The sequence below is a fragment of the Ochotona curzoniae genome, unplaced genomic scaffold (genome assembly GCF_017591425.1).
Source record: "Ochotona curzoniae isolate NIBS_2020 unplaced genomic scaffold, NIBS_Ocur_1.0 contig_3819, whole genome shotgun sequence".
Classification (NCBI taxonomy): Eukaryota; Metazoa; Chordata; class Mammalia; order Lagomorpha; family Ochotonidae; genus Ochotona; species Ochotona curzoniae.
Window position 1 is genome coordinate 1,083,269 of NW_024466004.1, and position 12,881 is coordinate 1,096,149.

Here is a 12,881-nt window from a genome sequence, read left to right on the forward strand (position 1 = left end):
GGGTTAGAGTTTGAAATGGAGGTTTTGGCCAGGCCTTCCTGGGCTGGTAGTGGTTGGGCCAGAAGCATTGTTGCAGAGTGGTCAGGCATCCCCCTCTGAAGGGGGCATAGAGCAGGCTCTGGTAGGTGGCACAGTTCATGTTACATGGGTGGAGAGATGGTGCCCAGGGAGGGTGACCAGCTTCTGCAAAGGCACACAGCACGTGTCAGCACCTGTAAAAGATGCCAGCTGCACAAAACACTGGCCAGTTAGTGCTTCTGGCCTGCTTTCTTAGCATGGCTGCTCTTTTCTAGGGCATAAAGTGCTCACTCCTCTGGCTGCTGCACGCCCCCTTCCTTTTTCTCCCTCCCTCACTCCCCTAGCCCCTTGATGACCAGGCAGGAGCATTCCCCTCGTACTCCAGGGACATTTTCTGTGAGCTTCATCATCCTGCACCTGTAGCGCTAGCTAGGTGGGCAGGTACTCAGTACATATTAATAGAATCCATGAGTGAACAATCGCCAGATGTTTCCAACAGGGTTTCTGTGGATGGTAGGCACCAAGAAGTGTCCCTGAACATATCCTCTGACCCCAGGACAAGAGCTGAAGTCCCTGAGTGAGTCAGGATCATCTCTGACAGGAAAGCTTGCGCTTTCTCCACTGCCTTTCTCATGGGGAAACCAGAAAAGGCCCTCCCACTGCTGTGGGATAACAACAGCCTGTTAGTCACACCAGGAGTGCGTGTGTCTCTGGACCCTGCTGGAATTGGGGAGCGTCCCATCTAGCTGCTCCTTAGTGGGTGGCCATGGGCTGAGTCTCAGCTTTCTCATTAGTGAAGAGGGAAAGATCACAGTACTTACCTCACGAATCAGGGTCGCTCTCTGGCGGGCTGCTGACCAGGAGCTGCCGTGGTGCTAGACTCCCTTCTGGATGCAGATCCAACTACTGCCGAGTGAGCACACAGTGTAGGCCTTCAGGCCCACCCTGCACGCTGGCATTCTGCACTGAACGTGAGGCATGGATTAACAGCCAAGAACCACATGTTCCCCCCGCCTGTAGACAGTCCCATGAGGACACAGCAGAGAGAATTTCAATATGCCTAACTTATGGGAAAGTTGAACATGAAGGTGCACTGAGAGTGGTGGTGCGGTGTCTGCACACATAGGTCTGTTGTGTGTCCACGTGCACCTGCCTGAGAGCTGGGCCATACTACTCGGTTGGTTTCCACATCTGCAAATATGCAGGTGTGTACAGGGCCCTGTTTGTCTGAATTCAGCTGTTCAACACAGGGGTCTTCACTGGAAGTCAAATGAGGGCTGGGCAGGTGCAGGGGCTGCTCCCTGCACTTGCTGGCCTGGGAAGAGGCAGGAAACTGCAGGCTGGGAGAAAAGTTCCTCTTCTCTTCTCACAGTTGTTAACCTCTCAAAGCATGCAAATTTCCCCATGCTCCATGCAAACCAGCTGTTGACAGCCAAGGCTGTCTCCCCTGGGGCTCCAACGACCACCGTTATGATTGGACCCTAGTGGATGCCTCGGGGCCTGGCTGCCTGGCTTAGGGACAGGAGCCAGCTGGAGAAGCTTCCAGTTTCCCAACCGATCCCTGAATCTTCCTCCTCCCTGGAGGTGTTGGCTCTCTCTGCTGGCTCAGAAGCTGGGGAGGAGTACCTGGGTGGGCAAGCAGCACACCCAGCTCAGTGTCTTCTCCCCCTGGTGAATTCTCCCCAATGCTCACTCCTTCCCAAGGTCCTACAGGAAGGTTTGGCTTTCTCCCACTACTGTGGGCCCTGGGCGCAGGACCCTCCTCCCTCACCTCCCAGCTGCTGTCTCCCCAGCAGCCCCGGATGACCCATAGGGAGCAAGGGCTCAGCACCCAAATTCTCCTCCCAACCTGCCTATGAGCTGCCTGAACCCAAACCCTTCATCCCCATGGACACCAGAGTACTCATCTATCAGGAGGCTGACATGTGGGAGGAGATAGTGGAGGGAGGGAAGAGCAAAGGAGAGCAGACAGAAGGCAAGCCAGAGTCGGAGACACCCAGATGATGTGAGCACTGCTTGACGGCAGCTCAAGTCAGCCTGTGATCCGCCAGGGGTTGTGGCCTGCACCTGGATGCAGATGTGCTGGGTCTTCTTCCCAACCCTTGGATATGATAAGCGACAGTGGCCACACCAATTTCCAGGCATAGGTTTGTCAACCACAGGCACATCTGTGCACCACCCTGCCCTAAAAGCTCCCGTCCCTGTCCACCTCCAGAAATAAGCCAGTCTTGCTGCCCCCAGTGCCTCCTATGCATTGGCTCATTTTTTAACTCAGCAACTGTGTACTGAAAGCCTATGGCAGGAAAGCTAGCTGCTCAGCTAGCCTCTTAGAGGAAAACTAGGACCTTCTATATTCTCCTGTACAATGACCCTTCCCTGCATCCCAAGCCAACAGCCACAAGGGGCAGGGGTTTGATCAAAGTAGGTGTTGTGGCACTGGGGAGTGACCCTGGCCTAACACCAGCTGGCCCACATGGGGATTGGGAACACAGATGCACAGGTGGTGTTCTTTGCTGGATGAGGTCTGGGCCATGTGGTGCCCTCTGCTGGCCATGGCACACTGCATTTCCAACACTCCCAAGCGCACTCTCCTCTCGTCAGACCCCCATCAATGTGGTTCACAGCAGCCATCTGAACATCTCCCCAACTGTTGCTGTCCTACTGACCTGTGAGTAGGGCAGGCGTGAGGGTGGTGTCTGGCATGGTCACTGACAGGCCTGCTTCTCAGGGGGCACCAAGGGTCCTGACTGGGGATGGGGGCTGCTGTAGGTGAGCATGGTTCCTGCAGGGTCTCTCTGCAGACCCTGAGCCTCACTCAGCTCTTCCACAGCCCAGCAGGAATTGCCAGGACTTGGATGCAGGGTATGTTTTTGGGAGGCAGGATCACAATTAGCTAGGCCTCCCGGTGTCACTCCTACATGTCCCATCTGGCTTTTAGGGTGTTCCTAGACAGCACAGCCTTTCATCCACTCCATGACCTTTTTCCTATGACCAGCAGGGAGGGCATGGGGACAGGAGGAGGACACAGGTGGACTGCAGCCATTAGAGCTGTGAGCCTGGTTGGTGGGGGGGTTCTTCCAGGGCTGATCCTTATGGGGGGAACAGCTTTGAGGCATGATGCATGGCCTCCATTGGTCCTGAGGTTTTGGAGGCCATCTCACAGCCAGGACCCCCACCTTCCCAGACTGCAGCTGCACCTCCTATGTTAGCCCAGGCTGCCCGTGAATGCCTGACACACAGGTCCAGCAAGAACTTGGCTTTCTGCCCTCGTCAGCCCCTGCCTGTTTTAGGAACGGTTATTTACTAATCTGGCCATTATATTCTAGTTCCTCAGGCCCCTATCTTCCTTCTGCTACTCTATGTGGAATCCTCCTGTAAGGACCGCTGGCTTGCTTTTCTGGCTGTGCCAAAGACCCAGCCACTTCTTGCCTCCTCCGCTGCCACCACCCGTATCTGCCCTTTCCCCTCAGTGCACTCTCAACACTGCAGCCACGTGTGCTGTGTCCTGCTCACAACCATCTCATCCAGGTGAAAGCCGGGCTGCTTCAGCCATCCCCAGGCCCCACATAATGTTGCCCTCACCTCACTGACTTTACCTCCTGCTACACCTTGGGGCCCTGCTCTGGGCCAGAATGCTTACCCGAGACGTCCATGGGCTGGCTTTATGTCCATGTTCATCAAGGGTAGCAATCCTAATCTGTTCTTCATGGGCACTCAGGTCTCTTTGCTGCGTGCACCCCGCAGCACGTCACATCTTCACACATCACACCTGGACTCTAACTGGTATGGGGTTTTGCCTCTTTTAGCCACACTCTTTTGGAGCAGGTGCCCAGCACACAGACATGATGGACAAATAAAGTACCATCAAGGGCAGGGGTGGTGGGGCACTCCTAGGCCTGGCTGAGGTAGAGATTGTGTCTTCCTGCAGATGCAGACCCGTTTCCCCAGTTAGGAGCCATGCTCCTCAAAGGCGCACCCATCTCCTTCACTCTCCCATCCTCCCCCACCATCCCTCCGCTCTCAGCCTAGGTTGCCTCCTTGTCTTCATGACAAGCAAGTTAGTTGTTCACACGCTGCCTGACCTCGACTGCCCCCTCTGGGGAGGTAGTGGTGGTTTAAATGTGGCCATTCATATGAGTAAGTGACTTTAACAGGGTTAACAGTGGGGGGCCAGTATCATCATCAAGTCATTGTTGATGACAAGCAGCAGCACACTGGGGATGACGTCTAAGCCAAAAATCACAGCCTGGACAAATCCTGGGAAGTGATGGGGAACAGAGCACTCATTCAGAGGTCCAAAGAGGGCCCTGGTGTCTTCCAACCCCAACGGGCCTGACAAGGCAGCTTAGCCTAGGTTTGCCTGAACCTCACAGGTCAGATGCACTGGGGGAAGGAGCTGGGAGGGCAGGGCCACCTCCTTGGACATTCTTCCTAGGGGTGGTCAGCTCAGCGTGCTGCCATATTCTTGGGACTTGCTAGAAATGCAGGTTCCCACACCTCCCCAAGAGTGGGTCAATCAGAACCAGCACTTGAGAACACTTGTGTTTGGTCTCAGATCACAGCCATCTCTAAAACAGAGGCTAAAAAAGACATTCGATAGCTCCGTGATCCAGGCCCTGGCTTCTGTGGAAGACTGTCTGTGTTTTATGGAGCTCCTCTAGCTGGTCACAGTGATCAGACTGTTTCTGGACATTCCCACCCACCCAACATACAGTCTTCCCCTCTCGCAAGCTTGTCTGCTCTCCTGATTTCTGAAATGAAGTGTTTTTGAGTTCTGAGTGTTCTGTGTCTCTCCTCCCAAAATACACAGGGCTGGATACCAAGTGGTGTCAAGGAAACTGCTGGGTCATGGCAAGCCGGGGAGGAGGGAGGGAGGGAGCTTCCCAGGAATAGGGTGGGAGGCACCCAAGTACCAGGGCAGGGAGGCGGCTTGAGTGGACCTATTTGCTCTGTCAGAAGGGCTGGGTCTAGACCACTGCAACTGTCCCCTCAGCCCCAGCTCCCAGGCTCAGCTGAGAGCCTCCTCCCTGTCACCCAGCCCCCGTGGGAATGGCCTTGGCCAGGAACTACCATCCAACATACTCTTTTCTTCCAGGGCCTGGTGACTTCTTGACAGGTTACAGCCCCAAAGGCAAACAGATTCTGCCAAGCAAATAACTGTTCAGCAGTGGAGGTGTAGCAAAGTCCTGGGAGTGGGTTTGTGCTGCCAGAAGACCCAGGTGACAGTGCCCCCCTGCCACGCCCCTGCAGAAAGCAAACAGCTGTGGGCACCTGGGAGGAAGCAGGATGCAGGTGCACAGTCATGGGTCGGGGCCATTCACCCTGGAAGTCTCTGGCCCAGTCTCCTAGACTCCTTTCCCTGGGGCTCAGGACAAGGCTGCTCTGAAAAACAGGGGTCTTGTGTACCTGCTGCTGAGGCAGCAACCCAGTGATGTGGGGGCATTTCTTTCATGCAACTTGTGTCTCGCAGGTCCCCTCAATGATCTTCCTATAGGACAGCAGTTGGGAAATTCCCACCACATAAGAACTCCTGCCTCACAGCTGCTGTCTGGAACACACAGCTTAGCTAGGCAGGAGGAAGGCACAATTGAGGGGGTATGCAGGTGAATGGAGGGCTCTTCAGTTACATGAAAATAATGCCAGTGGGTGGGAGCTCATAGGTCCAAACCTGACTCCTCCATTAAGCTGTGGGATTTAGGCGATTCCCTTGCCTCTCTGATCTCATTCTGCGATACAGAGATATGATGTGACAGCAGACACATGAATTTTGAACAGTGCCACAGCTAGGAAAAAATGAAGCCAGTAAAGTCACCTTTCACAGGCATATTTGCCAATAAGGTCTTCTTTAGGCAGACTTTCTGCTCAATTCACTCTGCTCAGCCACTTGCCCCACCATTCACCTCCCTGGCTTTGTCAAAGTTAAAGACTATCTCCTTTAAGGATGTGGGGTCACCTCCTGTTTGCTAGTTGACTGGCCAACCCGCAAAAATTTATCCTTAATCCTTAAGAAGCCAGAAGTGCTCCCTGATTACTCAGACGTCACCATGGGAAACTTGTAAGAAGTATTCCCTCTTCTACACCTAGGGGGCCAGGCAGGGGGGAGCCGGGACTTTCTGCTCCTCCAACAGGAAGGATGACTGTGCGGTGCAGTGTGGAGACTGTACAAGGGAAGGGCTGCTCAGCTGGTGACCGAGTGGTGATCAACACAGAGATTGCCCCTGGTGACATCATGGCCATCTGCAGGCAGGTTCCTTAACTACCTTCTGGTTACTGGGCACCAGGAAGGCCAACAGATCCACTAATAACCCCACGACTGATTTCTTACACACAGATAATGAACTTCAGGGTTTCTGTTTGCCCATCTACAAGAGGGCGAAGACCTGAAGACATGCAAGTGTACCCAACAAGGGCGGGGGCATTCAGGTCACAGGAAGCTTGGAGGCGCAATAAAACTCAGACACACATGGAAACAGCCTTTTGTGTGTGTGTTAATTTAATCATACAAATATTCATTTATACAATAAGGAAAAACCTCCTCATCTTCATCTCATCCTAGGCACCATGAGGTCCTGCCATGAACACCCACCCAGCTTGTGTGCTACACACATACACACATACTACTGACAGGTGGAAGGGGCAACCGCTGCTGCTCCTCATTCACCCAGGGAACAAAAACAGGGCAGGGAGGAGGATCAGCTCATTTCCCAAGCCCTGGGAGCCCTACCAGCCTCTCGCTGGGGCTCAGAGTGAACCTGGGGATCTGTTTGTTCTCGTGCCCATGTCCTGGCACCTTGGCCACCTTCAGGCCACACCAGCTGAGTTGACTGAGATTCCCTCTGAGCTGGATTTAAGCCTGATGGCTTAAGGTTATGGCCAGTCCTTGCTGTGGGAGAAAAGTGGCTGTTTTGGGTAGCAAAACACCCCAAATTCAATCATCCCCATGGCAAAAAGCAAAGAGACATGCACATGTGCACACAACCCACACTTACACAAACAGCTCACTCCATGCACACACACCGGGGCTCCTGCCCACACCTGAGTCCCTTGCCTCTCCATCTGGCCTCAGAACCTGTCACCTAAGAAGGGGTCTGTCTCACTTCCTGGACACCATACTATGGTCCTGGCCCAGAGGTGGCTGCCGCTTGCTGAAGACTGCCAGGAGCAGGCTTGGGCTGAGGATACAGGGAGCCTTTAGCAAGCCTCTGGGCAGGGGAGGACGTGGGCTCTGGGCATTGCTCAGGGTCCATACCAGCAAGGCAGAGGAGAGCCAGCGGTTCTGAAATCCTCCTGGGCCTGGGGAAGTCACATACCCTCCTCTGCCCACATGCCAAAGAAAGCCTGCACTTGCTCTGGCCCTTTTGCAGAGGGTGTACATTAGACTGGCTTGTTCTTGGGAAGCAAGCCAAGACATATGGGATGCTGAACTGACTGGGGGTGAGGTAGCCTATAAGCAAGAGGAGCAGCAGGACAACTCTGGCAGGGCCACACCCAAAGCTGGTGGCCAGTGAAGCCCCTGCTGGGAAGTGGAGGGCATCTTGCATGGGCTAGATGGCAAGTCAGAAAAGCAGGGCTTGTGAAGCCTCCCCCGATCCTGCCAGGGACAGCTAATGATGCTTCCAGGTCATCAGGAGGCAACAGTGGCTGGACATGTGTGGGCTCCTGGGTGGCAGTGTTTCAGGAGATTGGCACCGACAGCAGCAGCCTGGGTCTCATGGGGCTCTCAGACAGAAGCCAGCCTGAGCCCCAGGGGACAGGCTCCTCTAGACAAGGTGCCCTTGTGCATGCACACAGAGCACGTGCTCGGAGGGCCCTCCCTTAGCTCCGACCTGGGCACAGAACTGCCCTTCTCGGCAGGCGGACATTCCCCTCTGGTTTTCTGAGGAAGGTGGGAAGGTGAAGGGTGAATTTCATACAAGCGTTTTCTTCCACAATCAAACTTAAAACAAAACAAAACAAAACAAAAAACCCACCAGTCTCAGAAGAGGATGAGGAGGAACAAACACCACACAATTTTGGAACTCAGACACCCAGACAGAGACAGATAGGCAGGCAGACCCTCACCCACACCCAGGCTCTACAACCCCTTGCAGCCACTCAACACCTGGTCTCCCTACTTGCCTCGCAACCCCAGGAGGGCTGGGGGTGCACTAACCAGGTAGGTGACCAGCAATCGCGCCCTAGATCCGTATCCCGACTCTCAAACCAACTAAGACTCAAAGGAGGGAGGGGGTGAGAAGGAGAAAAGAGGGGCTTTGCATATTCTTTTATCTTTGGCAGACAGCTGTTCTAGCCTGGTTCAAGCTTTCCACAGAGAGAGCCACATCTCAATCTGCTTGGAATCCACAGGAGGCCACTGAGGCTGCCACCCTCATCTCCAGAGGGGCTGCTCCTTGGCCACCTCCTTACAACAACCGACCATCCTGCTGGGGTGGGGTGGAGTGGGGGGCATGGAGGGTCCTCTAATTTCCACCTAAGCGTGGTTTCCAAGATCAAGGAGTCAGATACTGTGGCCCTTCCTTGTGACGCATTCCCCTTTGGGGGCCATGCTTTTGAATTTTTAACAGCTCAGCCTTCATTAACAGGCTGTGAAAACACCATGCAGGACCACTGGAGGGGACACAGGGAGAGGAGCTGTGTGACAACAGAGAAGCATGGGACACCTTCACACTCGCCTGCTGGTGGGCTGTACCAACACCTGTGTGTGTGTCCATGGCACACGCATGGGTCACACATGGGTGGGGAGCCACTATGTGAAGGGCCCAGCAAAGATGTAGGCAGGATGGAGTGTCTTCCTGCCAAAAGAAATGTGGAAGGGAAGCCATGCCAACCATCACAGGCGAGTGTGGGAGGACACCTCTCAATCTCAGAAACTCCCACGTCACCCAAGGGCTGTCCTCAAGGCTTCCTCTGCTGGTCACACAGGGAAGTTTGGTCTTCAGAGAGGTTCTGATACTAACAAGCCACAGGGTTGGTGACTACAAATGCCAAAGGTGTAAATCAACACAAGATTAAAGACACAGGAGGAGGAAGGGTGATAACTCATTGGCTGATGCCATTAAAAACAAAAGGGGTCAGACTGCCGGAGTCACGTTCCTGGGCAGCTGTGCTCCTTCGGTGCTGACCCCGCAGTCCCCAAACATGCCACGTAGTTCTCATTCTGAACCGTATCCAGAGCAAGCACTAATCCTATGAAGAGCATGTTATCCCTTGCTTAAACAAAAGTGGGAAAGGGGAAAAATTAACAGGTGCTTGAAACTACAACCTCTCTGTAGGCAAAATAACTTTTGTTTAGAAAGATGGCTACCCCTCCCACCCCACCTTTAAAAAAATTGTTTCCCTTCCCGGGCAACCTAATGATTTGTTAGACGGACACCCTAATCAACCAAGCCCAAGGCGGCTGCATGGCTTCTTCTTGGAAGTCTCAGCACCACTGCTGCGATTCAGCACTCACACATGCACACTGAGTTTACTCAAAACTAGTCTGTTCTGCTTCCTCCTCTTCTTCCAGGATGGGGGTGTGGGGGGCAGAGCCAGGGGTCCATGCGATGTGGTCTGCAATCCAGGGAAACCCTTGCCCTACCCCCAAAGTCAGGCCTTTTTTTCTTCTTGTTGACACACCCGTTTAAGACTGGCCGAAGGGGTAAGGCCCGTGGAGCCCCTGGAAGAGAGTGAAGACAGTCAGTGACAGCAGACACAGCAGTGCAACCTGACAATCAAACCAAGGTCAGGAGTCCATGGTTCCCAGAGAGCCACAGGGAAACCCCCACAGGCATGGCCAGGGCCATCTGCAGGACCAGGCTCAGCACCTTCCAAGTTGCCAAGTTCTTGTGAATCACACTATCTGAAGAGGAGAGGCTGGCGAGATCCTCCCAGTCTGATAACTTGTAGGGCAGCGCGTGTTAATCTCCTCCACCCAGTGTCTCCATCTCTCTGCTAAGCATCCACATAACACACAACACTTTCTGTACCTGGTCTCTGCTGGCTAGATGACACATTTATAAAAACAATGTAGCAGAAACAGCATTTATGCACTAGCACCTAGGGGCTAGCTGGGAAACCAGGAGTTGGTTGTAGATGGTCTTCCATCTTCTTCCTGCCCTAGAAGGCAGGAATGAACTACTATATCCACCTGACAGATGTTCACTTCACCACAAGGACTAAGAGGTTTGTTCAAGGTTGGTCAGAATCACAGCCAAGACTTGAAGCCAAGTCTGGTAGACTGCAGTGCTCCCCTCACACTGTCTCCACTTTGCCACAGGATAGTTTATTCTAATTCCCAAAGGGACCAGGTATGCCCCTCAGCTAAGTGGAAAAGGTCCCACTGTTTTGTTCTTAAGAACGTACCAACATCTGGGGCCTCACAACTAAGAGGCCCACACACCATAATGGGAGTGTTCGGGTTTGGGTCCTGGTTTTGGCTACTGATTTTTGGTTCCAGCCAATGCAGACCCTGGGAAGCATCAAGAGGTGGTTCAAGTAGCTGAGTCCCTGTCACGCACATGGGAGAACTGAACAGAGCTCCCAGCTCCTTACTAGGCTATTGCAGGCATGGGGAAGGAGGCGTTGTTTGTTGAACTAGCAGGGAAGCTCTCTTATCTGCCTCTGCTTCAAAAATAAAACAGTCCTCTCCTCACACACATCAACTTTAGTGGAAAGCACTAAAACTGTTCTTGCCTTTGTTTTTCACACAAAAATTTCAAAAAAAAAAAAAAAACCCAGCAGAATATATTTTCTGGCTGCTTGCTTTAGCATGGAAGAAAAATTCTGAAGTAAATGAGCAGGCAGCACAGGCAGACACAGACACGAGTATCAGCTCTGTGGAGCCCTTTACTCCCAAGCTCAGGGAGGCAAGGTAATCTCCACAAGGCCACAGTGCTGGCGTGTACAGCATCAGGTACACGCCTGCCGGTTGCTGAGCCAATCACACCTCTCACAGGCATAGGCTGCAACCATCACTGCAGACACAGCCCCATTAGTGTTGCCAGCCAGGGTCCTAGTAGGAGGGACACTCACACACACATCAAAGGTATGAAGTTACGCAGTCTAAATTATTATTCATCTATCCAGAAAAACCCAAGGAAAATATACAATTAAATTCCAATAGAACCAATAAAATGCTCATAGGTCTCTATGCAAGGAAAAAGGCACAAAGAAAAACAAACAACACTCCCTGCCAAAAACAAAAAACAGGTATTTGTTTTCTGAGAAAATTTCCACATTATGTGAAATCTAATCACCTTTCACTGCAAACTCTACCCTCTTCCTGCGGCTTTCGTGAACCAAGCACTGGCCTGGTGACTTGTCTGGAATACCTGCAAAAGGGAGTACATGACTTTGCCAAGGAACTGTTGCCCATTCCCATTTAACAGATAAAGAAATCAGGCACCACACAAGTGGCAGATAAAGAGATGCATATTTTCCACTTCCCATCTGAGTGTGCCGGCTGGTCCTTAGGCCACTCAGTGTGGTACTGGTGAGCTGAGATCATGGTTAGCACTGATCCACTTCACGACTGAGGGCCACGGTGCCTTTTGGGAAGAAAATTGCTACTTGGGTTCCTTTTCACCCAGAGAGTGGCAGATTGGAGTAGCTGGTGTGAAGTGGCATAGAAAGGTGGCCTGAGAAACAAGTTCTTCTTCCAAGATCAACTACCATCTCTGCAAAGGAACAAAGAAGGAGCCAACTCTGCTGTGAAACAACTTCTTGTCCTGAACTCCACGAATGCATAGATACGGGTAACACAGAAGATCACACAGCACCAGCCGCAAGAGACCCCAGGAACAGCTTGTCCAAAGCCTCCTATGGCAGCGCCCAAACAGGCTGCATCTCTCCTAGTGGTGAGATGGAGAGACAGTTAAAATGAGAGGCTCAAGAGGCTGACACTGTGGTGTGGCAAGTTAATTGTCTACCACCTATGACACCAGCATTCCATACGGGTGCTGGTGTGAGTGTCCTGGCTGTTTCAATTCTTATTCAGCTCTCTGCTAATGTACTTCAGAACACAGCAGCAGACAGCTCAAGTCCTTAGGCTTTTGTTCTCATGTGCGAGAGCTGGAGAAGCTCCTGGCTCCTGGTTTTGGACTGGCCAAGCTCCAGTGCTGCAAGCATTTGGAGAGTGAACTGGTGGATGGAAGATCTTTCCATCTCTCTTTCTGAAAGAAACTCTCTCATAAATAAACAAATCTGTAAAAACAACAAATGGGAAGCTGATCAATAACGGGTTCTGGTGATCAACCCCAACCGCAACCTACAAGCAGAGTTCAGGAATACAGATAACTTGCTTTCTTCTGGGATCCAGGAACCACTCAATTTTTTCAAAAAAGATTTATTTATTTTTATTGGAAAGGTAGATGTACAGAGAGAAGGATTAACAGAGAGAAAAACCTTCCATCTGCTGATTCACTTCCCCAGTGGCAGCAATGGCTGGAGCTGAGCCAATCTGAAACAGGAGCCAGGAATTTTTTTCAGGTTTCCCACACTGGTGCATGGCCCCAAGGATCTGGGCCATCCTCGACTGATTTTCCAGGCCACAGCAGGAAGCTGGATGGGAAGTAGGGCAGCCAGGATATGAACTTGCACCCATATGGGATTTTGGGGCATGCAAGGTAAGGACTTTAGCCATAGGCTACCGTGTCTAGACCCCACTTGAGTTCTATGTGCAGAAAAAGCAGATGCCAACTGTTTTAATGGCCTGGCATCCATGACCTATCTCCTCTAAGAGATGTGTCATGGTGCACTGGATTAAGCTCCATCCTGAGAAGGAAGATAGGTTTTAAGCTCCACCTGCTCCACTTCCTATCCAGCTCCCTGCTAATACATTGGGAAGATAGCAAAGAACAGCTCAAATGTTCATGTACCCACAT

The 12,881-nt window shown here is 52.3% G+C and overlaps 1 protein-coding gene across 2 annotated transcripts in view; it reads right to left on the reverse strand.

Annotated features, from left to right (window-relative positions):
- Nucleotides 1-6,493: 6,493 nt before the first annotated feature.
- ILRUN (inflammation and lipid regulator with UBA-like and NBR1-like domains) overlaps nucleotides 6,494-12,881 on the reverse strand; it is a 93,126-nt gene continuing 86,738 nt past the window's right edge. Inside the window, exon 4 of one of the 2 annotated variants that reach the window (XM_040983223.1) lies at nucleotides 6,494-9,676. In XM_040983223.1, coding sequence (XP_040839157.1) covers nucleotides 9,641-9,676 — 36 coding nt within the window. In that variant the 3' untranslated portion in view covers nucleotides 6,494-9,640. The remainder of the gene's footprint in view (nucleotides 9,677-12,881) is intronic. The other variant, XM_040983221.1, reaches the window with a different exon arrangement.